Source organism: Nothobranchius furzeri, chromosome 10 (assembly GCF_043380555.1).
Source record: "Nothobranchius furzeri strain GRZ-AD chromosome 10, NfurGRZ-RIMD1, whole genome shotgun sequence".
In the NCBI taxonomy this organism is placed as follows: Eukaryota; Metazoa; Chordata; class Actinopteri; order Cyprinodontiformes; family Nothobranchiidae; genus Nothobranchius; species Nothobranchius furzeri.
The window spans coordinates 23,185,251-23,212,948 of record NC_091750.1 but is presented as its reverse complement, the minus strand read 5'-3'; the positions used below and the strand labels follow the sequence as shown (position 1 = coordinate 23,212,948).

General features: G+C 42.6%; 2 protein-coding genes across 2 annotated transcripts in view; both read left to right on the top strand.

Moving 5' to 3' along the window:
- Positions 1-27,698, top strand: part of LOC139072149 (uncharacterized) — a 496,796-nt gene that overhangs the window by 185,181 nt on the left and 283,917 nt on the right. The window lies entirely within an intron of this gene.
- Positions 10,763-16,089, top strand: LOC139061623 (uncharacterized). The gene is made up of 9 exons (XM_070555276.1): positions 10,763-11,663; positions 11,764-12,046; positions 12,135-12,411; positions 12,494-12,668; positions 12,750-12,826; positions 12,938-13,121; positions 13,239-13,487; positions 13,555-14,084; positions 14,345-16,089. The coding sequence occupies exons 1-8, from the start codon at positions 11,603-11,605 to the stop codon at positions 13,728-13,730; spliced, it is 1,482 nt and encodes a 493-aa protein (XP_070411377.1). The 5' UTR covers positions 10,763-11,602; the 3' UTR covers positions 13,731-14,084; positions 14,345-16,089.

Here is a 27,698-nt window from a genome sequence, read left to right as displayed (position 1 = left end):
GAAAGGTGTGTCGTTCTGAAGCAGCTCAGTGAGGGGCCTCGCTGTTTCAGCGTACTCCTCAATGAACTGTCTGGAGTAGTTGCAGACTCCGAGGAAGCTCCTGAGTTCAGTCAGATTAGCTGGGGCTTTGATGTCCTGAATGGCTCTAATGCGTCCCGCTTGGGGCTCGACTCCATTAGGGCCAACCAGCAGTCCAACATACTCCACTTTGGTTCGACACCACTGTCCCTTGAGAATCTCCAATTAGCTCCGGCGTCAGCGAGCTGTTGCAGCACGTGACGGAGTTCGGCCAGGTGCTCCTCGAAGGTTCGACTACTCATCAAGATGTCATCGACATATATGAGGTTCCCTCTGGAAGCAGCATCTGACATGGCTTTGTGGAGGAAGATGTTGAACTCAGCAGGTGAGTTAGAGTAGCCAAAGGGGCAGCGGTTCCAAGTATATTGGCGATTTCCAAAGGAGAAAGCCAGTTTATACTGGTCTGCCGGCTCAACCTTCATGGTCCAGAAGCCGTTGGCTATGTCAACCGTAGAGAAGAAACGAGCATCTCTGACTCTGGCTAGCTCTTGATCTAAATGGATCATAGGCCACCTGGAGAGAGGTACTTGTTTGCTCAGTGCACGATAGTCTATGGTGAGACGCCATTTCCCAGTCGGTTTCAGAACCGGCCAGATGGGAGAGTTGTAAGTGGAGTTACACTCTCTGATGATGTTTTTCTCCTTCAGCTGATCGAGGATCTCCTGGATCGACTCATAAGCAGCGAGGGGAATCTTGTACTGACGTACAAAAGTAGGAGGGGCATTCGGGTTCGTCGGAATGCGAACCGTGTGCAGGTTTGTGAGTCCACAGTCCAGGGAGTCCCTGGATAAGATGGACTGAAACTCATAGAACAGGCTTCTAAGCTCTGCTCTCTGCTCCTCTGACTCCAGCGCATCCGCTTTGTCAAGCTGCTGGCTGACTTCGGCCTCGAAGCCGTCATAAGGTTCAGAGGAGGAGGGTCTCTGGTGTTCCGGGCTTTCAACCGGTGACTCAGAGGGTTGAGTATTTATTGCAAAAACCGTTAGACACTGACCGCCGTCAGTATCTAAGGTTGCACTGCAAATGGGTTCCTCAGGAAGGGCTTCATGCCGCTTGATGGTAATCATTTGTGAAGGGAAAGTACTGAATGTGTCTGCACCAACCTGTCTGTCGTTCAAGAACAACGGAAGTTGTCCGATCACGGGGACTGAAAGTTCGAAGTCATGGAATGAGCTATCTATCAGCATGCCCAAGGGTTTTCCTGCCGGCATGTGGATAGGACTCCTGGTCGGATTTTCGACCAACAAGTAGGCTGAACGATTGTTCAGCTCCAAGAGTGGCGTGCCACAGACGGCTAAGTTGAGCTCAAAGAAGTGTGGTGATGGCTGGAAGAAGGCCTGTGTGCCTGGCAGCTTCTGATGCTTCATCAGAGTCAGACGAACAGGCACTCCTTTGACCAGTGGGGGCAGAACCGTGCTGGCCTCAACCACTGCACGGCAGGCCTGTGGAATGGTCTGACCGGACAGCAAGTGTTCAGGGCCTTCTGAGCGAGGCTCAGAGGATGGTGTGGCCCGGGCCCAAAGGACTTGATTGCAAGTGTCCAGCTGGGCACCGAGTCGAACCAGCAGATCTGCTCCAATGAGTGCAGGTGGATCAAGCTGTGGTATGATGCTGAATGTATGTGTGAGCTGTCTTGCTCCAAGCTGGATAGTCAGGGAGCAGACCTCTGGCGCTTTCAGGAGCCTCTGCGGCCAAGTAGCTGACAAGAGCCGGTGGCTACGTGTCACACTGAAAAGAAGGGGGTCCTTCTGACGCAGGTGTTCAAACGTCTGTTGGCTGATGGCTGACTTTTCTGACCAAAGAGCAAGGCGAGCATCTGAGATGTGGGTGCAGTTGATGGTAAGACCACCAACTATGTGTGGTGCATATGGCTGCAGGCTGACTTTCTTCAGCGAGCAGAGAAAAGATGAATGTGTGCGGAGAGGAGTTCCAGGAGCGGTTTCATGCCTTTGCAGGCGGACATCGTCTGTGGGAGCCGTAGGGAGGGGCATGACCTTGGAACAAGGGTTTTGCGGCTCACTTAGGCTGACTTCAAGAATGGAGGATGGTCGGCTGCTATCTGGGTTCCAGGGCTTAGGTGTGTCCACCTGGGCCCACAGTTGACCCTTCTGGCAGTCGATGAGGGGAGCTAGACGTTCGAGCAGGTCCTGACCAATGAGAAGTGGTTCAGTGTCTAGCTGGCAGACATAAAACGGGTGAACCAGAGTCATGTCTTGGAAGGTGATGTCCAGCCACGCCCGGTGAGTGATACACTCCCGGGTCTGGGTGTAGCTGGTGATTTTCAGGTCACAGGGTTCTACCTGGACTGGTTTCCCGAGCGACCGCATGGTGTCAGACACGCGATGGAACAGTGTGGAGCACATCAGGGTGATTTCTGAGCCGGTATCCAGCAGAGCATCAACCTGTATGCATCCACCTACGTTGGTGCTACAGTACAAACGGCGAGCATGATCATGGTTTGTTAAGTCACCAAGGAACTTCAGAAATTTAGTATCAGGTTTCTCTGGGGGGTATATTTCAGGAGACTCCTGTGATCTACCAGTAGTGTTCCCCCAGCTGATCAGGTAAGTCCTGGCCACGCTGGGGGGTTGAGCCACGCCTAGTCATGCGGACGTTGGCTCTGGGTCTGGCTTCTTAGAAGAAGACTTTGGTGCAGGGGTCTCATCTGCAGATCTCAGCTGTTCCTTCTGTTTAGCTAGGAACTGCTGAAACATCTCCTGGAGGTCGGCTTTGGTCAAGTACTCACCTGCGGACTCGCGTTCAGGACCTACCTGTGGGCGGCGCTCCTTAAAACTTCCACTGTTCCGACCTGCCTGCCGTTAGTTTTGGTTGGGCCACTTTCTGTCTGATTGTCCAGACCTGGGCGGCCAATCAGCACCCCCCTTCCCCTGTTGAGGAGATTGGGACTGCTTTAGCGGTTTAGCAGGTCTAGGTTTAGCAGATTTTGGCTTAGTGGGTGGAGCTTCTGTGCCTTCGAGCTCCAAATGCGGCTCGGCGTCGGGAGCTATGTGCATGACGCGGTGATGTGCGTCAGGCTTTTGGGGCTTCCCGCCTGCTTCCCAAGCCTGTTGGGCGTACCTCCTAATCTCCTGCGTTGTCAGTTTTTTCATCCGACAATACATTGAGACTTCGGAGCGAACACACTCGTGCAGGTTGTGAATGAACAGGGATCTGAAGGCAGGGTCTTCCTCGAGCCCAGGACCGTTTCGACCTTGGAAATAAGCACTTTTGAGTCGGCGATAATACTCTCTGGGGGGTTCGTTCCTCCCGTGTTTGATGGAGAAGGCCCCCATTGTAGCTGACGCGGAGTCTGCATACGTGGCGTATTCATCCCTCAACGCTCGGCAGAGCGAGGAATACCGATCTCGAATGTCAGGTGGTAGAGTTTCCATGAAACCGTGCACCGTTCTAGATGTGGTTTTCCAAATTAGCTTGAGCTTTTCCCTTGAAGAGGGTGCTGGAAGATCAAGCAGACAACGTTCTATCTCCCTGAGATAATCGTCGACGTTGGAGTCATTGGTGTTAGGATCAAAGCGTTCTATGTCTTTAGCTAGCGATTCAATTTGACGTACATGGAGCCCTGACTCACGGTACGGCGCGTCATCCTCTGACTCTGACCCACGGTCTGTCTCAGAGGGCGCTGGATATCGCTGGTGTGCTCTGGGCTCCCAATGTTGACTCCTGGGGCCCAAATCGGGGTTCGGCATGCTGTGGCAGGCTGCTGGCACGTCACGTGGGTGTCTTGGGAGGTCCTCCTCCCGGGGCACGTCTGCGTAGTGCAGCCTGCGTCTTTCAACTGGGGCTTCTGCGTAATACACTTTGTCCGGGTACGGACTGGCGTATGATGCTTTGTCCTGCAGCTGGTTATCGGCATGCCGAATACCGGAGTAGCTAGGATGGGTGGATGGTGGAGGTGCAGGGTGGGGTGCATAACCCCAATCTGCACCTTGCACCCTTCGTGGACTGGGGGAGCGGTCTAAATAGAGGTGCCGCTCAGCTGGTCGACTTCTCACTGATTGAGAAGGCCGTGAAGATGAGGGTGGTGGTCCAACCTGGGGTTCGAGGGCGAACTGCTCTCGGCCCCTAGGTGGTCCTGAATGCCCTAGAGTGTGTGTAGGGAATGGGGCCGAAGGTTGGGACAGATAAGCTTCATCTCTCCCCTGCAGCGTACGTCCGTCCAGAGAGTCATGGTGTTTCCCCCCTTCCCACTGTCTGTTGTCATCAGCAGAAGGGGGCGGGGTCTTCTCCCCATCTTCCCCAGAATCGGTGCTGGTTTTGGCGTCCTCTGTCAGCCTTCCATTTCGTTGTTTTTCAGCTAGCATACTCTGGAGGTTCATGATCTCTCGATCATGTTGGAGTTCTCTCTGATAGAGGATCAAGGCTAACTTAGCTAAGTGAACCTGGATTGGTTTTGTACCATCCGGGTTTTCTATTTGATCAATTACAGCGTCAAGCTGTTCTTCAGTGAAATCCCTAGAAGGGTAGTCGGGTTCTCGAGCAACCGCGACCAGTTTGGACAATATTTGTCCAGAAAGTAGGCCAGGTTCACATTTGTGGGCCGCAGCGCCACCTGGTTGCTGGGAGTTGGTCAGTTCACTACTCTGTCCCTCCATTTTAACAACCGAACCAAAAATAGCCTAGTAGAGCTTCTGCAGATAGCTCAAACTGCACCTTTTGGGCAGCAACTGCTAGCTTTGTAGCAGAAAAACACTAAATTAACCTTTGTGCGCACAGGTTTTAGCGTTTTAAGATTGCACGGAATGCCGTGACTGACGCTTAAAATACTATTCCTTTCAGTATTTTAGCAAAAGCTGGTGCGTTGCCGTAGCAACGTCTTACAACATCTGAGTGTTAAATATGCTAGTTATTCCTTCAGAATATAAGCAAACAGGGTGTTATCAGTCTTTGAGTGAAGGTTTCAGTTAGTTATAATAGCCACTGTGAGTTAAAGTCGCTAAATTAGCAGTTAATTTTAGCCTAAAAGGGTTAGTCAGAATCACTTACACACTGCACCTTTAATGAACAACTGAATTTTAACCTAAAAGGTTAACCAGAATTAATTACACATTGCACCTTTAAGGAAAAACTGAATTTTAACCTAAAAGTCAACCAGAATTAATTTACACGTTGCACCTTTAAAGAAGCACTGAGTTACTGGTGAGAGTTCGATGCAGCTTCCTGCTCAGCGAAATCAGCACCACTCTGTTGCTGGTTCAAGGCTGAACGACTGATTATTTTTAATTCAAGCTCTTTGGATTTATTTGTTTGTTTGTGCCGGATAGAAATCTCTGTGTATCCAAGCCTCACACGGGGCACCAATTAATGTTGGGGTTATTAGGAGCGAACAATTAGTAAGCTTCAACTTACTTTTGGATTCTTCAATAAATTCTGTAAATATGGGAATATTTACTGATTTATTAATTAATTAAGATATTCTTAGATATACGGGGCACCATTCCCCTTTAACCGGGGAAAAATTGAATCCAAAACTCTTATCAGTCTTTCTTGAAGTTCATAGAATCCTTGGAGCAGAGACTTCTCTTCGGCACAACAAAGCTACTGGAGACGAAAATCTGAATTTTATAACGTTTAATTAACAATTTGTCAAATGAATAAACAGTGGCATAAATGAATAATAACCATGTGATATAATAAAAGGATGTATATTCAAAATAATGTTCAAGGTGTTTTGTGTGTATGTATGTGTGTGTTTCTAAAATGGAGTCTGTATGCAAGATGGCTGACCCCTTTGTCTGGCTAAAGTGTGAGTGGCAACTTGCACTTTAACTTCCAAGGCACTTAGAATCATCAGTAACTTAACCTTAAATTCACTCAAAACATTTCAAAGGATCATGAAACAACACAAAGGATTAATCACGAATAATATCTTTTAGTTTAACCACGTGGCCAAGCAGAAAACATTTAAAGATACCAAACAATGATCAATAAGCAGTTTATTTATTCAAAATGACCCGAAGGACGAATTGGGAGCGAAAGAGGAAAACACGAAGCTACTTTTTAAGCAATAGCGCGGTTTTATTGCTTATTCTGGACTATAGAGGAAACGGGAGGAGAAAAGGAGAGAGAAAAATGAGTTTTCTGATCACCAAAGAGCGAGGCGTCCCCCGCTGTTATGATTTGACGGTTCTCCGTTTTTCTCCGCAGTTTTCAGCGTCATCCGTCGGTTTGATGCTTTCTCCGTTGTTTGGCTCCACGAGTGTTTCTCCACGGGCTGGACACAAAGAGAACGAAGTTTCTTTTGTGCTGAGTTTGACAACTTACAGCGTCTCTGAGAGCTGGATGGAGCTCCGCTCGTTCCCAGTCAGGTCCTGATGGAGTTCGAGTGGCTTTGTAGCGGTTTCGTGGCTCAACTTGGGCACTTAGAGCTTCCGCGTGCTCAAGTTGTCGGAGCGTTCGACAAGCGTGTCCTTACCGCCAGGTATCCTGGGCAAAAGAACGAGGTTTCTTTGTCTCATTCATGATTTATAGTCTTTGAAGTCGCGGGAAAGCTGTCCAAGCTCCCGCCTCCCGCAGATCGTGTTTCTGGTATTAGGCGGTGACGTAATCACAATGCTTCCGTGTGCAAAGCATCATGGGAAATGAAGTTTCTTGGCGCTGATGTGATTATTTGCTTTTCAGAGCAATTTAAGCAGTCATTTTGGGAGAAAATCACTGCATAGTAATTTCCTCATGAGGTCAGACCCTCAACACCAAGTTATAAGCCCACAAATGTGTAACTGGACTACTTCTTTAAAGTGACACCAGGCCCAGTGACCTTTGGGACATGGTTTGACCCCCTATAGGAATGTGCGATCATCATGAAACGTTCAGATCACTTACAACTCAATAGATTCTACCTTCTTGTAACATTTCAGCCTGATTGGACCTTGTTTTCACACAAATGGACCCAGAATGATGTGAAATTGTGCTTCGTGCAACATAATTCTGGGTGCCATTTACAAACCATAAGTGCTAATGACTCCATTCCTTTTTGTGGTTGTAGGGGCTGTTGATTGGAGTACACTAAAACAAACCTGACCTCTCTAGGACATTCAGAAGCCAAGTTATAAAACCACAAAGGTGTAACTGGACTACTTCTTTAAAGTGACACCAGGCCCGGTGACCTTTGGGACATGGTTTGACCCCCTATAGGAATGCGCGATCATCATGAAACGTTCAGATCACTTACAACTCAATAGATTCTACCTTCTTGTAACGTTTCAGCCTGATTGGACCTTGTTTTCACACAAATGGACCCAGAATGATGTGAAATTGTGCTTCGTGCAACATAATTCTGGGTGCCATTTACAAACCATAAGTGCTAATGACTCCATTCCTTTTTGTGGTTGTAGGGGCTGTTGATTGGAGTACACTAAAACAAACCTGATCTCTCTAGGATATTCAGAAGCCAAGTTATAAGCCCACAAATGTGTAACTGGACCACTTCTTTAAATTAACACCAGATCCGGTGACCTTTGGGACATGGTTTGACCCCCTTAGGAAAGTGCTATCATCATGAAACGTTCAGATCACTTACAACTCAATAGATTCTACCTTCATGTAACATTTCAGCCTGATTGGACCTTGTTTTCACACAAATGAACCCAGAATGATGTGAAATTGTGCTTCGTGCAACATAATTCTGGGTGCCATTTAAAAACCATAAGTGCTAATGACTCCATTCCTTTTTGTGGTTGTAGGGGCTGTTGATTGGAGTACACTAAAACAAACCTGACCTCTCTAGGACATTCAGAAGCCAAGTTATAAAACCACAAAGGTGTAACTGGACTACTTCTTTAAAGTGACACCAGGCCCGGTGACCTTTGGGACATGGTTTGACCCCCTACAGGAATGTGCGATCATCATGAAACGTTCAGATCACTTACAACTCAATAGATTCTACCTTCTTGTAACGTTTCAGCCTGATTGGACCTTGTTTTCACACAAATGGACCCAGAATGATGTGAAATTGTGCATCGTGCAACATAATTCTGGGTGCCATTAACAAACCATAAGTGCTAATGACTCCATTCCTTTTTGTGGTTGTAGGGGCTGTTGATTGGAGTACACTAAAACAAACCTGATCTCTCTAGGAAATTCAAAAGCCAAGTTATAAGCCCACAATTGTGTAACTGGACTACTTCTTTAAAGTGACACCAGGCCCAGTGACCTTTGGGACATGGTTTGACCCCCTATGGGAATGTGTGATCATCATGAAACGTTCAGATCACTTACAACTCAATAGATTCTACCTTCTTGTAACGTTTCAGCCTGATTGGACCTTGTTTTCACACAAATGGACCCAGAATGATGTGAAATTGTGCTTCGTGCAACATAATTCTGGGTGCCATTTACAAACCATAAGTGCTAATGACTCCATTCCTTTTTGGGGTAATGGGGGCTGTTAATTGGAGTACACTAAAACAAACCTGATCTCTCTAGGATATTCAGAAGCCAAGTTATAAGCCCACAAATGTGTAACTGGACTACTTCTTTAAAGTGACACAAGGCCCGGTGACCTTTGGGACATGGTTTGAACCCCTATAGGAATGTGCAATCATCATGAAACGTTCAGATCACTTACAACTCAATAGATTCTACCTTCCTGTAACGTTTCAGCCTGATTGGACCTTGTTTTCACACAAATGAACCCAGAATGATGTGAAATTGTGCTTCATGCAACATAATTCTGGGTGCCATTTAAAAACCATAAGTGCTAATGACTCCATTCCTTTTTGGGGTAATGGGGGCTGTTAATTGGAGTACTCTAAAACAAACCTGACCTCTCTAGGATATTCAGAAGCCAAGTTATAAGCCCACAAAGGTGTAACTGGACTACTTCTTTAAAGTGACACCAGGCCCGGTGACCTTTGGGACATGGTTTGACCCCCTTAGGAATGTGTGATCATCATGAAACGTTCAGATCACTTACAACTCAATAGATTCTACCTTCTTGTAACGTTTCAGCCCTATTGGACCTTGTTTTCACACAAATGGACCCAGAATGATGTGAAATTGTGCTTCGTGCAACATAATTCTGGGTGCCATTTAAAAACCATAAGTGCTAATGACTCCATTCCTTTTTGAGGTAATAGGGGCTGTTAATTGGAGTACTCTAAAACAAACTTGACCTCTCTAGGATATTCAGAAGCCAAGTTATAAGCCCACAAATGTGTAACTGGACTACTTCTTTAAAGTGACACCAGGCCCGGTGACCTTTGGGACATGGTTTGACCCCCTATAGGAATATGCGATCATCATGAAACGTTCAGATCACTTACAACTCAATAGATTCTACCTTCTTGTAACGTTTCAGCCTGATTGGAGCTTGTTTTCACACAAATGGACCCAGAATGATGTGAAATTGTGCTTTGTGCAACCTAATTCTTGGTGCCCTTTATAAACCATAAGTGCTAATGACTCCATTCCTTTTTGTGGTTGTAGGGGCTGTTGATTGGACTACACTAAAACAAACCTGACCTCTCTAGGACATTCAGAAGCCAAGTTATAAGCCCACAAAGGTGTAACTGGACTACTTCTTTAAAGTGACACCAGGCCCAGTGTGACCTTTGGGACATGGTTTGACCCCCTATAGGAATGTGCGATCATCATGAAACGTTCAGATCACTTACAACTCAATAGATTCTACCTTCTTGTAACGTTTCAGCCTGATCTGACCTTGTTTTCACACAAATGGACCCAGAATGATGTGAAATTGTGCTTCGTGCAACATAATTCTGGGTGCCATTTACAAACCATAAGTGCTAATGACTCCATTCCTTTTTGGGGTAATGGGGGCTGTTAATTGGAGTACTCTAAATTAAACCTGACCTCTCTAGGATATTCAGAAGCCAAGTTATAAGCCCACAAAGGTGTAACTGCACTACTTCTTTAAAGGAGACATAACATGAAAAACCCACTTTTTTATCCATTAACACAGTGTGTTTCACATTTTAAGTGTCTAAGTGAGCAAAAAGGCTTATATTATTCACCGGAGTTGCTATTTAGATATTTAATAATTAAGTTTTGGGCATATTTGTCCACCCGTTCAGTTTTTACATTATCAATGACATCAGTAATTAATTTAGTCCGGATAACTACCAAATATGGTCATGGCTCTCTGGCTACACAGAAAGTAAAGCCGCCATTTTTTTTCCCTCGCTAGGACAGTTGTAGTCCAGAGTGAATAATGCCAAAACCACGGTTAGATAACTTGAAATGCTCTGTCTATGGATGTACTCATCCACACGAGTGTTTACACCATCCTCCTGCATCAGAAGAAGTTAGAATTGCCTGGTTGAATTTTATTTTTCATGGTAATGTCCCATCTTCTGTGCGTAAAGTACTTTTTGTTTGCTCAAAGCACTTTAAATACGAGTGCTTCACCAACCTACTGCAGTACAGAGAATGACTAGCCCAAAGGCTTCGACTCATTGAGGGCTCAGTTCCCGCTGAGTATGGGGATGATGGACACACCAGCAAAGAGGTAAGCTTGATATAATTAATAACTGACTGCAAAGTTAATTTACTACTTTCCTTTTGTGAACTCCAACCATTTTAATAGCCTTAGGGCATGCCGTTTGCTTTTGTTAGCACCATGTGGTCGTTAAGCTAGCTAAATGCTAATTTAGCATTTAGAGCTGATGTTTCTCTTGTGCACCAATATTATGTACTGTAAATTAGAAGTCGATCAAAGTTTTGCATTGTGCATCCTGTATTAAACAGGGGTAAGGGACTGCCATTTACATCTCATGGACAGCTAAACACGTTTTATATTTTGCTTGCCCACCGTGAGATTATCGCATTGTTTAGCAGCGCTGCTATCAGGCTGCGACCCAAAAGCTCCAGAACCACTAACGGAACGCATGCGTTGACCCGGATTCACCGGTATTTTGGTGTAAATGCGCGTGTATTATTTTTATATTCACGTTTTCATCCCAAAACAATGACAAGGATTGTCAAGAAAGCGTATTTTCCGTGTGTATTTACAATCAAACCGATCCTAAAACGAAGTTTAAACCATTTTTTCATATTCCTTCTGAAATGCACACTGTAGGGCCTATGTAAAAACACTAAACCTCCTCTATTCTGTGTTTTTGGACAAAAATGTCTGACAAGTTGTGTCAAAGATGCTACTTTAAGCTTATTTTTCGTGTCCTACGTGTATCTACATCACGTTGTGTGATCAGTAATGTCAAATCCGAGAACTAGGTCATTTAATGAGAAGACATCACAGGTGAGCTTTGCTCTGCAATGAAGTCAAACAGTTTCAGATGTAGCTGAATGTTATGAGTGGAAAAAGTGGCAGTGTACAAGTGACTTCATTTGATGTAAGATGCATAGCAGAAATACCAAATTATTATAATTTATAAAAATTGATTGTGTTATTAAACAATCATCTGTACTGTACTGTTATTGCACATGTTACAATGCAATTAAAAATGCACTATTTCATTTCCAGCTCCCAACACCAAGGACACAGAAGCCATCTTTTACCAGTTCAGGCTGTCAGACGAAACCACAGATGCGTGCAGTTGGAACCCAACTCTCACTGAAAACTCTAGGGCCACATTTCAGAAGTATAGGTAAGTTAAATGTTTACACTGCCATGCTAGCAAATTTCTGTAAGAAATGTAGTTAAGCAAACAAAGTTGGCAGTATTGTTAATTTATTTTTCACTGTAAGGCACACAGACAAGCATGGATTTCTCTGAAGTTGTAGTTGGTACTTCAACAACAGGCTCTCTTCACACCACACATTTTGTGACCTCCACACCAGTGAAGCGCCAACATTTGTCTGCTATACCAGAAGAACATATCACACCTATAAAGAGACCTTGTTTGGATGAGACCACAGACGCTGACGACACTTTAGAAGGCAGTAGTTCAATGAACATCCCAAGCCCACAAGATAAAACATATGACCCTCTGGCATCAATAAGTGCTTTGACGGACATCACTGAACACACGTAAGCTATACAGCACCAGCATTTATTTATATTCTTTCAGATACATTCACAAATTATTCATTAATTATTTGTTTTATATCCACTCTAGAAAGGACACATCAGTTCCAGCATACAGTATGAATACCTATATAGTATATGAGAAATGCCTTTTGGAACTGTTTGAGAAATGCCCTGTGTGTCAACGAGCAACAAGGGTGCAGACCAGAAGAATTGGCACTTTTCTGACTGTCGAGCAGCGATGTCTCCACTGTGATTATCTTAGAAAATGGAATAGTCAGCCATTACATGGAGGTACTCCAGTGGGGAATCTTCAACTTTCTGTTGCTGTTTATTCAAACGGTGGATCATTCTTCAAATTGGAAAAAGTAATGAATAACTAACTTCCATCACAATATAAACTTCCAAAATATGGTATATATTTAGACATAATGTTTTGTGTTTCCTTAGATTTTCCAGGCAATGAAACTTCAAATGTTCCACCACTTCACATTCCGACGGCATGCAAGACTGTATATTGAGCCAGCTATTGTACATGCGGGGAAGTCAGCACAGGATGGCATGATGGAGGAGCTAAATCAACAACCTGCCATACTTGGTGGTGACATGAGGGCTGACTCTCCAGGTAAACAATTATCCTTTATTTGATTTTGCTGTAACTATAAATTTTATCTAATTAGTTAAATTCACATTGTGCTTCTAAAAGGTCACTCTGCGAAGTATGGCAGTTATACCATGATGGATCTGAGGAGCCAGAGGATAGTGGATTTGCAACTCGTTCAGGTTTGTGCAGTGATGAGAAATGTTTCAAGAAGTTATTATCTGCTAGAGATCCACAAAATAATTTTTAATTCATATTGCAATTAATTAATAATGTTTATTTTGCTCAAGCAGAGCAATGAAGTTGGTGGAAGTTACTACATGGAGCTTGAGGGTCTGAAACGCAGTCTAGGTGTCTTAAATGAACACAATATATCTTTGGACTGTGTTGTTACTGACCGCCATCCTCAAGTCCAGAAGTACCTGAGACAAGTGGCCAAGATCACCCACTACTACGATGTGTGGCATATCCAAAAAGGTATTTTTGACTGTATTTAGGTTGACTTGGTTATATAAGGACTTTTTAATGACCCTGGATTTATAATAATGAAATTATTTGGTGTCTTGTGTTCTTTACTACTTTCTTTTTGATAAGGGTTATCCAAAAAGATGACAAAGATTGCACAAAACAAAGACTGCGCTGAACTGAGCAGGTGGCTTCACAGCCTGAAGAATCACATTTACTGGACTGCTGCTTCATCTTCAACTCCACAGGAAAGAGTGGCTAAGTGGACCTCCATCTTAAACCATGTGCAGAACATTCACTCGCATGATGATCCAGTTTTCCCTCGGTGTTTACATCCACAACGCACGTCGAGAGATAAAAGCAAATGGTTAAAACCAGGTGGGGATTGTATTATGAATAATTAATCTAATTAGGCTGTCAGTTTATTATTACTTTTCTTTTATAGCAACACCAGCATTCTGCAGACTGGAGAACCTGTGGACCACAAAGAGGATTCTGAAGGATGTAGAAAAGCTAAGCCCTCACTTGCAGACATCAGCCATAGAAGCCTTCAACAGTGTGATTTTGCAGTTTGCACCAAAACACTCACACTACCCTTTCCTGGGAATGCTGTGCAGGTAATCAAAAGTATGATAAAATGCTGTACAAAGACAAAACACTACCAGGAAAGAGAGTGTCATTATCATTTCAAATCTAAAACACATCCCCACTCACATCACTAGATGGCAGCATGACAAGTTAATTAATTAATTTTCTTTTTATTCAGAATGCTGTATAAAAAGAAAAATGTCTTAATAAATTAGAGAATATCCATTTTGTCTTTCAGGCTTTTTCTGGCAGCGCTGCACTTCAACGAAAATGGCCAGCGTCTGACCGCTACTACCTCGTCTGGCCAGCATATGTTCAGGCTGTGTTTTCCAAAGTTCAAGAAGGGAGAAGCAACAGCAAGGCCAATCAAAACAGCTCCAACATTTAGTAAGTTCAACTGCGTTGCTCTCTAATATGATAACTGGAAAACAATAAATTGATTCATTTTATTTTCCGTTTTTTATTGAAAATTTTACAAAAATCTGAAAAACCAGCAGCAAAATGAAATTATAAATAAAATAAATAATGACTAAAAACACAACCAAAAACACCATTATAAACAGCAGTGCAAAAGAACATACTACTACATACTACATTCAATAACTTGCATGTAAAAACAAATGTCAATACTGTTTGTGTCATTGCAGAATACGTGGATGACATCATGCAGCTGGTCTTTGAACAAGTTTTCCCTGACCCAACTCCATTTGTCGATGAGGTAGCAAAGATTAACATCCCACCAACCCTCTCATCTGAGTACACCAGACCAGAGAAGACAACAGTTGTCTCGGCCTATGTTTCCCGCTTCAACCCAGCACCGGTTTGAAGCCAACATAACGCCCCTCATCATCTGGAAACTCCTGCCGTATCCTGAGCACAACACAAGACGGCAGGACGACACGAACATTGCGGCCCAGATATCCCCAGCACCAGGAAACAAAGCATCTGTATGAACAGTACCTGTAACGACTGTAACAGAAAGAGAAGACATTAACAAATGTCCATTAACACTACTATAGTGTTTTTGTTTTTTTTTGCTTTGGATTTACGTATTTGCTGTGAGATTTTTTTAAATAATATTTGTATATGAAGAACCAATAAAAACTTTTTTCTTACTGTACAATTCCTCTTAGACGTAAGGGTCCAAACTGGGCCTTGTAAACATTTATTGCATTCTGCAGTGAATACACATTGAGGCAGACAGGCTCTAATCCTGGATGATCCACCATGCATGTCATTGTGCTTGATACTTCATCCATTCTGGCTTTAACCTAATAAGTTATATTTTATTTAGAATGAAAGTAAAATAGATTTAGGTTTTATTGTAAAACACACTGACCTTAGGAATTTCTTTACAGCATAGATTTTCTATCTCAGTGGGCATTGTAGAGCAGTTCCCACATGTACACCTAAAACCACATTAAATAAAAGTCTAATGAAGGAATGGTTAGAGAAGTGCTACAGAAAGCGCCCAAGAGGATTTTCTTCACAGTGGTTTCAGTGCGCAGGAGGACGATGAATAAACGAATAAATAGTAATTAAGTGCTAGTGATATACCATTGGTTTACATGCATTTGTAGCCGTGGTTGGTCAGAATCATTCTCTTCATTGTCTTGTTGCTCAGGGTCGGACTCTGGCTCAAACATGTACGGCTGGATAGACAAATCTCCCGACATGTCAAAAAAATGCTGTCACAAAGGTTCAGATATGCTAAATAGCGTTTTCTCTAAAAAAAAACTACTAAAATGTACGACTGGAGTCACCCCCTCCGCTCCTGCTCAGAAGAAGGGGCAGAGTTTCAGTGCTTCTTCCAGATTTAAAGAGACAGTACCTAGAACGGATCATGCTGACCGTGTGCTCAGAATAGGGGTAAAGGAGGGGTCTTTAGATCAACATTAATGAGGAAATCTGACCAAAGAAAGGCTGTTTCACTATTTTTAGACACCAACTGAATGATTTAGCTGCAAAAAAGGAATAATTTAAATGCATGTTATGTCTCCTTTAAAGTGACACCAGGCCCTGTGACCTTTGGGACATGGTTTGACCCCCTATAGGAATGTGCGATCATCATGTAACGTTCAGATCACTTACAACTCAATAGATTCTACCTTCCTGTAACATTTCAGCCTGATTGGACCTTGTTTTCACACAAATGAACCCAGAATGATGTGAAATTGTGCTTTGTGCAACATAATTCTGGGTGCCATTTAAAAACCATAAGTGCTAATGACTCCATTGCTTTTGGGGGTAATGGGGGCTGTTAATTGGAGTACTCTAAAACAAACCTGACCTCTCTAGGATATTCAGAAGCCAAGTTATAAGCCCACAAAGGTGTAACTGGACTACTTCTTTAAAGTGACACAGGCCCGGTGACCTTTGGGACATGGTTTGACCCCCTATAGGAATGTGCGATCATCATGAAACGTTCAGATCACTTACAACTCAATAGATTCTACCTTCTTGTAACGTTTCAGCCTGATTGGACCTTGTTTTCACACAAATGGACCCAGAATGATGTGAAATTGTGCTTCGTGCAACATAATTCTGGGTGCCATTTAAAAACCATAAGTGCTAATGACTCCATTCCTTTTTGAGGTAATAGGGGCTGTTAATTGGAGTACTCTAAAACAAACTTGACCTCTCTAGGATATTCAGAACTCAAGTTATGAGCCCACAAATGTGTAACTGGACTACTTCTTTAAAGTGACACCAGGCCCGGTGACCTTTGGGACATGGTTTGACCCCCTATAGGAATATTCGATCATCATGAAACATTCAGATCACTTACAACTCAATAGATTCTACCTTCTTGTAACCCTTCAGCCTGATTGGACCTTGTTTTCACACAAATGGTCCCAGAATGATGTGAAATTGTGCTTCGTGCAACATAATTCTAGGTGCCATTTACAAACCATAAGTGCTAATGACTCCATTCCTTTTTGTGGTTGTAGGGGCTGTTGACTGGAGTACACTAAAACAAACCTGACCTCTCTAGGACATTCAGAAGCCAAGTTATAAGCCCACAAATGTGTAACTGGACTACTTCTTTAAATTGACACCAGATCCGGTGACCTTTGGGACATGGTTTGACCCCCTTAGGAAAGTGCTATCATCATGAAACGTTCAGATTACTTACACCTCAATAGATTCTACCTTCCTGTAACGTTTCAGCCTGATTGGACCTTGTTTTCACACAAATGAACCCAGAATGATGTGAAATTGTGCTTCGTGCAACATAATTCTGAGTGCCATTTAAAAACCATAAGTGCTAATGACTCCATTCCTATTTGGGGTAATGGGGGCTGTTAATTGGAGTACTCTAAAACAAACCTGACCTCTCTAGGATATTCAGAAGGCAAGTTATAATCCCACAAATTTGTAACGGGACTACTTCTTTAAAGTGACACCAGGCCCGGTGACCTTTGGGACATGGTTTGACCCCCTATAGGAAAGTGCGATCATCATGAAACGTTCAGATCACTTACAACTCAATAGATTCTACCTTCCTGTAACGTTTCAGCCTGATTGGACCTTGTTTTCACACAAATGGACCCAGAATGATGTGAAATTGTGCTTCGTGCAACATAATTCTGGGTGCCATTTACAAAGCATAAGTGCTAATGACTCCATTCCTTTTTGTGGTTGTAGGGGCTGTTGATTGGAGTACATTAAAACAAACCTGATCTCTCTAGGATATTCAGAAGCCAAGTTATAAGCCCACAAATGTGTAACTGGACTACTTCTTTAAAGTGACACCAGGCCCGGTGACCTTTGGGACATGGTTTGACCCCCTATAGGAATGTGCAATCATCATGAAACGTTCAGATCAATTACAACTCAATAGATTCTACCTTCCTGTAACGTTTCAGCCTGATTGGACCTTGTTTTCACACAAATGAACCCAGAATTATGTGAAATTGTGCTTCATGCAACATAATTCTGGGTGCCATTTAAAAACCATAAGTGCTAATGACTCCATTCCTTTTTGAGGTAATAGGGGCTGTTAATTGGAGTACTCTAAAACAAACTTGACCTCTCTAGGATATTCAGAAGCCAAGTTATAAGCCCACAAATGTGTAACTGGACTACTTCTTTAAAGTGACACCAGGCCCGGTGACCTTTGGGACATGGTTTGACCCCCTATAGGAATATGCGATCATCCTGAAATGTTCAGATCACTTACAACTCAATAGATTCTAGCTTCTTGTAACGTTTCAGCATGATTGGACCTTGTTTTCACACAAATGGAACCAGAATGATGTGAAATTGTGCTTCGTGCAACATAATTCTGGGTGCCATTTAAAAACCATAAGTGCTAATGACTCCATTGCTTTTGGGGGTAATGGGGGCTGTTAATTGGAGTACTCTAAAACAAACCTGACCTCTCTAGGATATTCAGAAGCCAAGTTATAAGCCCACAAAGGTGTAACTGGACTACTTCTTTAAAGTGACACCAGGCCCGGTGACCTTTGGGACATGGTTTGACCCCCTTAGGAATGTGCGATCATCATGAAACGTTCAGATCACTTACAACTCAATATATTCTACCTTCTTGTAACGTTTCAGCCTGATTGGACCTTGTTTTCACACAAATGGACCCAGAATGATGTGAAATTGTGCTTCGTGCAACATAATTCTGGGTGCCATTTAAAAACCATAAGTGCTAATGACTCCATTCCTTTTTGAGGTAATAGGGGCTGTTAACTGGAGTACTCTAAAACAAACTTGACCTCTCTAGGATATTCAGAAGCCAAGTTATAAGCCCACAAATGTGTAACTGGACTACTTCTTTAAAGTGACACCAGGCCCGGTGACCTTTGGGACATGGTTTGACCACCTTAGGAATGTGCGATCATCATGAAACGTTCAGATCACTTACAACTCAATAGATTCTACCTTCTTGTAACGTTTCAGCCTGATTGGACCTTGTTTTCACACAAATGGACCCAGAATGATGTGAAATTGTGCTTCGTGCAACATAATTCTGGGTGCCATTTAAAAACCATAAGTGCTAATGACTCCATTCCTTTTTGTGGTTGTAGGGGCTGTTGATTGGAGTACACTAAAACAAACCTGACCTCTCTAGGATATTCAGAAGCCAAGTTATAAGCCCACAAATGTGTAACTGCACTACTTCTTTAAAGTGACACCAGGCCCAGTGACCTTTGGGACATGGTTTGACCCCCTATAGGAATGTGCGATCATCATGAAACGTTCAGATCACTTACAACTCAATAGATTCTACCTTCTTGTAACGTTTCAGCCTGATTGGACCTTGTTTTCACACAAATGGACCCAGAATGATGTGAAATTGTGCTTCGTGCAACATAATTCTGGGTGCCATTTACAAACCATAAGTGCTAATGACTCCATTCCTTTTTGAGGTTGTAGGGGCTGTTGATTGGAGTACACTAAAACAAACCTGATCTCTCTAGGACATTCAGAAGCCAAGTTATAAGCCCACAAATGTGTAACTGGACCAGTTCTTTAAATTGACACCAGATCCGGTGACCTTTGGGACATGGTTTGACCCCCTTAGGAAAGTGCTATCATCATGAAACGTTCAGATCACTTACAACTCAATAGATTCTACCTTCATGTAACGTTTCAGCCTGATTGGACCTTGTTTTCACACAAATGAACCCAGAATGATGTGAAATTGTGCTTCGTGCAACATAATTCTGGGTGCTGTTGGGGTTATTAGGAGCGAACAATTCGTAAGCTTTAACTTACTTTTGGATTCTTCAATAAATTCTGTAAATATGGGAATATTTACTGATTTATTAATTAATTAAGATATTCTTAGATATACGGGGCACCATTCCCCTTTAACCGGGGAAAATTGAATCCAAAACTCTTATCAGTCTTTCTTGAAGTTCGTAGAATCCTTGGAGCAGAGACTTCTCTTCGACACAACAAAGCTACTGGAGACGAAAATCTGAATTTTATAACGTTTAATTAACAATTTGTCAAATGAATAAACAGTGGCATAAATGAATAATAACCATGTGATATAATAAAAGGATGTATATTCAAAATAATGTTCAAGGTGTTTTGTGTGTATGTATGTGTGTGTGTGTGTTTCTAAAATGGAGTCTGTATGCAAGATGGCTGACCCCTTTGTCTGGCTAAAGTGTGGGTGGCAACTTGCACTTTAACTTCCAAAGCACTTAGAATCAGTAGTAACTTAACCTTAAATTCACTCAAAACATTTCAAAGGATCATGAAACAACACAAAAGATTAATCACAAGTTAATATCTTTTAGTTTATCAGCCTGGCCATGGCCGAAACATTTAAAGATATTCAAACAATGATAAATAAGCAGTTTATTCTTTCAAAATGACCTGACGGACGTGTTTGGGAACGAAAGAGGAGACACGAAGCTACTTTTTAAGCAATAGCGCGGTTTTATTGCTTATTCTGGACTATAGAGGAAACGGGAGAAGAAAAGGAGAGAGAGAAATTAGTTTTCTGATCACCAGAGCAGCAAGGCGTCCCCAGCTGTTTGATTTGACGGTTCTCCGTGTTTCTCCGCAGTTTGGCGTCGTCCGTCGGTTTGATGCTTTCTCCGTTGTTTGGCTCCACGAGTGTTTCTCCACGGGCTGGACACAAAGAGAACGAAGTTTCTTTTGTGCTGAGTTTGACAACTTACAGCGTCTCTGAGAGCTGAATGGAGCTCCGCTCGTTCCCAGTCAGGTCCCGATGGAGTTGGAGTGGTTTCCAGCGGTTGCGTGGCTCAACTTGGGCACTTAGAGCTTCCGCGTGCTCAAGTTGTCGGAGCGTTCGACAAGCGTGTCCTTACCGCCAGGTATCCTGGGCAAAAGAACGAGGTTCCTTTGTCTTTCCTGATGATTTATAGTCTTAGTTTGCGGGAAAAGTTCCATGGCCTCCCGCACATGCGCAGAACGTGTTTCTGGTATTAGGCGGTGACATCATCCCAATGCTTCCGTGTGCAAAGCATCATGGGAAATGAAGTTTCTTGGTGCTGATGTGATTATTTGCTTTTCAGAGCAATTTAAGCACAGTCATTTTGGAGAAAATCACTGCATAGTAATTTCCTCATGAGGTCAGACCCTCAACAGTGCCATTTAAAAACCATAAGTGCTAATGACTCCCTTCCTTTTTGTGGTTGTAGGGGCTGTTGATTGGAGTACACTAAAACAAACCTAATCTCTCTAGGATATTCAGAAGCCAAGTTATAAGCCCACAAATGTGTAACTGGACTACTTCTTTAAAGTGACATCAGGCCCGGTGACCTTTGGGACATGGTTTGACCCCCTATAGGAATGTGCTATCATCATGAAACGTTCAGATCACTTACAACTCAATAGATTCTACCTTTCTGTAACGTTTCAGCCCTATTGGACCTTGTTTTCACACAAATGAACCCAGAATGATGTGAAATTGTGCTTCGTGCAACATAATTCTGGGTGCCATTTAAAAACCATAAGTGCTAATGACTCCATTCCTTTTTGTGGATGTTGGGACTGTTGATTGGAGTACACTAAAACAAACCTGATCTCTCTAGGATATTCAGAAGCCAAGTTATAAGCCCACAAATGTGTAACTGGACTACTTCTTTAAATTGACACCAGATCCGGTGACCTTTGGGACATGGTTTGACCCCCTTAGGAAAGTGCTATCATCATGAAACATTCAGATCACTTACAACTCAATAGATTCTACCTTCCTGTAACGTTTCAGCCTGATTGGACCTTGTTTTCACACAAATGAACCCAGAAAGATGTGAAATTGTGCTTCGTGCAACATAATTCTGGGTGCCATTTAAAAACCATAAGTGCTAATGACTCCATTCCTTTTTGTGGTTGTAGGGGCTGTTGATTGGAGTACACTAAAATAAACCTGATCTCTCTAGGACATTCAGAAGCCAAGTTATAAGCCCACAAATGTGTAACTGGACTACTTCTTTAAAGTGACACCAGATCCGGTGACCTTTGGGACATGGTTTGACCCCCTTAGGAATGTGCTATCATCATGAAACGTTCAGATCACTTACAACTCAATAGATTCTACCTTCTTGTAACGTTTAAGCCTGATTGGACCTTGTTTTCACACAAATGAACCCAGAATGATGTGAAATTGTGCTTCGTGCAACATAATTCTGGGTGCCATTTAAAAACCATAAGTGCTAATGACTCCATTCCTTTTTGAGGTAATAAGGGCTGTTAATTGGAGTACTCTAAAACAAACTTGACCTCTCTAGGATATTCAGAACCCAAGTTATAAGCCCACAAATGTGTAACTGGACTACTTCTTTAAAGTGACACCAGATCCGGTGACCTTTGGGACATGGTTTGACCCCCTTAGGAATGTGCGATCATCATGAAACGTTCAGATCACTTACAACTCAATAGATTCTACCTTCTTGTAACGTTTCAGCCTGATTGGACCTTGTTTTTACACAAAAGGACCCAGAATGATGTGAAATTGTTCTTCGTGCAACATAATTCTGGGTGCCATTTAAAAACCATAAGTGCTAATGACTCCATTCCTTTTTGTGGTTGTAGGGGCTGTTGATTGGAGTACACTAAAACAAACCTGACCTCTCTAGGACATTCAGAAGCCAAGTTATAAGCCCACAAATGTGTAACTGGACCACTTCTTTAAATTGACACCAGATCCGGTGACCTTTGGGACATGGTTTGACCCCCTTAGGAAAGTGCTATCATCATGAAACGTTCAGATCACTTACAACTCAATAGATTCTACCTTCCTGTAACGTTTCAGCCTGATTGGACCTTGTTTTCACACAAATGAACCCAGAATGATGTGAAATTGTGCTTCATGCAACATAATTCTGATTGCCATTTAAAAACCATAAGTGCTAATGACTCCATTCCTTTTTGGGGTAATGGGGGCTGTTAATAGGAGTACTCTAAAACAAACCTGACCTCTCTAGGATATTCAGAAGCCAAGTTATAAGCCCACAAAGGTGTAACTTGACTACTTCTTTAAAGTGACACCAGGCCCGGTTACCTTTGGGACATGGTTTGACCCCCTATAGGAATGTGCGATCATCATGAAACATTCAGATCACTTACAACTCAATATATTCTACCTTCTTGTAACGATTCAGCCTGATTGGACCTTGTTTTCACACAAATGGACCCAGAATGATGTGAAATTGTGCTTCGTGCAACATATTTCTGGGTGCCATTTAAAAACCATAAGTGCTAATGACTCCATTCCTTTTTGTGGTTGTAGGGGCTGTTGATTGGAGTACACTAAAACAAACCTGACCTCTCTAGGACATTCAGAAGCCAAGTTATGAGCCCACAAATGTGTAACTGGACTAGTTCTTTAAAGTGACACCAGGCCCGGTGACCTTTGGGGCATGGTTTTACCCCCTATAGGAATGTGCGATCATCATGAAACATCCAGATCACTTACAACTCAATAGATTCTACCGTCTTGTAACGTTTCAGCCTGATTGCACCTTGTTTTCACACAAATGAACCCAGAATGATGTGAAATTGTGCTTCGTGCAACATAATTCTGGGTGCCATTTAAAACCCATAAGTGCTATTGACTCCATTCCTTTTTGGGGTTGTAGGGGCTGTTGATTGGAGTACACTAAAACAAACCTGATCTCTCTAGGACATTCAGAAGCCAAGTTATAAGCCCACAAATGTGTAACTGGACTACTTCTTTAAATTGACACCAGATCCGGTGACCTTTGGGACATGGTTTGACCCCCTTAGGAAAGTGCTATCATCATGAAACATTCAGATCACTTACAACTCAATAGATTCTACCTTCCTGTAACGTTTCAGCCTGATTGGACCTTGTTTTCACACAAATGAACCCAGAAAGATGTGAAATTGTGCTTCGTGCAACATAATTCTGGGTGCCATTTAAAAACCATAAGTGCTAATGACTCCATTCCTTTTTGTGGTTGTAGGGGCTGTTGATTGGAGTACACTAAAATAAACCTGATCTCTCTAGGACATTCAGAAGCCAAGTTATAAGCCCACAAATGTGTAACTGGACTACTTCTTTAAAGTGACACCAGATCCGGTGACCTTTGGGACATGGTTTGACCCCCTTAGGAATGTGCTATCATCATGAAACGTTCAGATCACTTACAACTCAATAGATTCTACCTTCTTGTAACGTTTAAGCCTGATTGGACCTTGTTTTCACACAAATGAACCCAGAATGATGTGAAATTGTGCTTCGTGCAACATAATTCTGGGTGCCATTTAAAAACCATAAGTGCTAATGACTCCATTCCTTTTTGAGGTAATAAGGGCTGTTAATTGGAGTACTCTAAAACAAACTTGACCTCTCTAGGATATTCAGAACCCAAGTTATAAGCCCACAAATGTGTAACTGGACTACTTCTTTAAAGTGACACCAGATCCGGTGACCTTTGGGACATGGTTTGACCCCCTTAGGAATGTGCGATCATCATGAAACGTTCAGATCACTTACAACTCAATAGATTCTACCTTCTTGTAACGTTTCAGCCTGATTGGACCTTGTTTTTACACAAATGGACCCAGAATGATGTGAAATTGTTCTTCGTGCAACATAATTCTGGGTGCCATTTAAAAACCATAAGTGCTAATGACTCCATTCCTTTTTGTGGTTGTAGGGGCTGTTGATTGGAGTACACTAAAACAAACCTGACCTCTCTAGGACATTCAGAAGCCAAGTTATAAGCCCACAAATGTGTAACTGGACCACTTCTTTAAATTGACACCAGATCCGGTGACCTTTGGGACATGGTTTGACCCCCTATAGGAATGTGCGATCATCATGAAACATTCAGATCACTTACAACTCAATAGATTCTACCTTCCTGTAACGTTTCAGCCTGATTGGACCTTGTTTTCACACAAATGAACCCAGAATGATGTGAAATTGTGCTTCATGCAACATAATTCTGATTGCCATTTAAAAACCATAAGTGCTAATGACTCCATTCCTTTTTGGGGTAATGGGGGCTGTTAATAGGAGTACTCTAAAACAAACCTGACCTCTCTAGGATATTCAGAAGCCAAGTTATAAGCCCACAAAGGTGTAACTTGACTACTTCTTTAAAGTGACACCAGGCCCGGTTACCTTTGGGACATGGTTTGACCCCCTATAGGAATGTGCGATCATCATGAAACATTCAGATCACTTACAACTCAATATATTCTACCTTCTTGTAACGATTCAGCCTGATTGGACCTTGTTTTCAAACAAATGGACCCAGAATGATGTGAAATTGTGCTTCGTGCAACATATTTCTGGGTGCCATTTAAAAACCATAAGTGCTAATGACTCCATTCCTTTTTGTGGTTGTAGGGGCTGTTGATTGGAGTACACTAAAACAAACCTGACCTCTCTAGGACATTCAGAAGCCAAGTTATGAGCCCACAAATGTGTAACTGGACTAGTTCTTTAAAGTGACACCAGGCCCGGTGACCTTTGGGACATGGTTTTACCCCCTATAGGAATGTGCGATCATCATGAAACATCCAGATCACTTACAACTCAATAGATTCTACCGTCTTGTAACGTTTCAGCCTGATTGCACCTTGTTTCCACACAAATGAACCCAGAATGATGTGAAATTGTGCTTCGTGCAACATAATTCTGGGTGCCATTTAAAACCCATAAGTGCTAATGACTCCATTCCTTTTTGTGGTTGTAGGGGCTGTTAATTGGAGTACACTGAAATAAACCTGACCTCTCTAGGACATTCAGAAGCCAAGTTATAAGCCCACAAAGGTGTAACTGGACTACTTCTTTAAAGTGACACCAGGCCCGGTGACCTTTGGGACATGGTGTGACCGCCTATAGGAATGTGCGATCATCATGAAACGTTCAGATCACTTACAACTCAATAGATTCTACCTTCCTGTAACGTTTCAGCCTGATTGGACCTTGTTTTCACACAAATGGACCCAGAATTATGTGAAATTGTGCTTCGTGCAACATAATTCTGGGTGCCATTTACAAACCATAAGTGCTAATGACTCCATTCCTATTTGGGGTAATGGGGGCTGTTAATAGGAGTACTCTAAAACAAACCTGACCTCTCTAGGATATTCAGAAGCCAAGTTATAAGCCCACAAAGGTGTAACTTGACTACTTCTTTAAAGTGACACCAGGCCCGGTGACCTTTGGGACATGGTTTGACCCCCTATAGGAATGTGCGATCATCATGAAACGTTCAGATCACTTACAACTCAATATATTCTACCTTCTTGTAACGGTTCAGCCTGATTGGACCTTGTTTTCACACAAATGGACCCAGAATGATGTGAAATTGTGCTTCGTGCAACATAATTCTGGGTGCCATTTAAAAACCATAAGTGCTAATGACTCCATTCCTTTTTGTGGTTGTAGGGGCTGTTAATTGGAGTACACTAAAACAAACCTGACCTCTCTAGGACATTCAGAAGCCAAGTTATGAGCCCACAAATGTGTAACTGGACTAGTTCTTTAAAGTGAAACCAGGCCCGGTGACCTTTGGGACATGGTTTTACCCCCTATAGGAATGTGCGATCATCATGAAACATCCAGATCACTTACAACTCAATAGATTCTACCGTCTTGTAACGTTTCAGCCTGATTGCACCTTGTTTTCACACAAATGAACCCAGAATGATGTGAAATTGTGCTTTGTGCAACATAATACTGGGTGCCATTTAAAAACCATAAGTGCTAATGACTCCATTCCTTTTTGTGGTTGTAGGGGCTGTTAATTGGAGTACACTAAAATAAACCTGATCTCTCTAGGACATTCAGAAGCCAAGTTATAAGCCCACAAATGTGTAACTGGACTACTTTAAATTGACACCAGATCCGGTGACCTTTGGGACATGGTTTGACCCCCTTAGGAAAGTGCGATCGTCATGAAACGTTCAGATCACTTACAACTCAATAGATTCTACCTTCCTGTAACGTTTCAGCCTGATTGGACCTTGTTTTCACACAAATGAACCCAGAATGATGTGAAATTGTGCTTTGTGCAACATAATACTGGGTGCCATTTAAAAACCCATAAGTGCTAATGACTCCATTCCTTTTTGGGGTAATGGGGGCTGTTAACTGGAGTACTCTAAATTAAACCTGACCTCTCTAGGATATTCAGAAGCCAAGTTATAAGCCCACAAAGGTGTACCTGCACTACTTCTTTAAAGTGACACCAGGCCCGGTGACCTTTGAAACATGGTTTGACCCCCTATAGGAATGTGCGATCATCATGAAACGTTCAGATCACTTACAACTCAATAGATTCTACCTTCTTGTAACATTTCAGCCTGATTGGACCATGTTTTCACACAAATGGACCCAGAATGATGTGAAATTGTGCTTCGTGCAACATAATTCTGGGTGCCATTTACAAACCATAAGTGCTAATGACTCCATTCCTTTTTGTGGTTGTGGGGGCTGTTGATTGGAGTACACTAAAACAAACCTGACCTCTCTAGGACATTCAAAAGCCAAGTTATGAGCCCACAAATGTGTAACTGGACTAGTTCTTTAAAGTGACACCAGGCCCGGTGACCTTTGGGACATGGTTTTACCCCCTATAGGAATGTGCGATCATCATGAAACATCCAGATCACTTACAACTCAATAGATTCTACCGTCTTGTAACGTTTCAGCCTGATTGCACCTTGTTTTCACACAAATGAACCCAGAATGATGTGAAATTGTGCTTCGTGCAACATAATTCTGGGTGCCATTTAAAACCCATAAGTGCTAATGACTCCATTCCTTTTTGTGGTTGTAGGGACTGTTAATTGGAGTACACTAAAACAAACCTGATCTCTCTAGGACATTCAGAAGCCAAGTTATAAGCCCACAAATGTGTAACTGGACTACTTTAAATTGACACCAGATCCGGTGACCTTTGGGACATGGTTTGACCCCCTTAGGAAAGTGCTATCGTCATGAAAAGTTCAGATCACTTACAACTCAATAGATTCTACCTTTCTGTAACGTTTCAGCCTGATTGGACCTTGTTTTCAGACAAA

Coding starts and splice junctions, on each gene's coding strand:
- LOC139061623 (XM_070555276.1), top strand. CDS start 11,603: ATGCGTGCAGTTGGAACCCAACTCTCACTGAAAACTCTAGGGCCACAT. Junction 12,827..12,937: donor TGGATTTGCAACTCGTTCAG/GTTTGTGCAGTG, acceptor TTGCTCAAGCAG/AGCAATGAAGTTGGTGGAAG. Junction 13,122..13,238: donor TGTGTGGCATATCCAAAAAG/GTATTTTTGACT, acceptor CTTTTTGATAAG/GGTTATCCAAAAAGATGACA.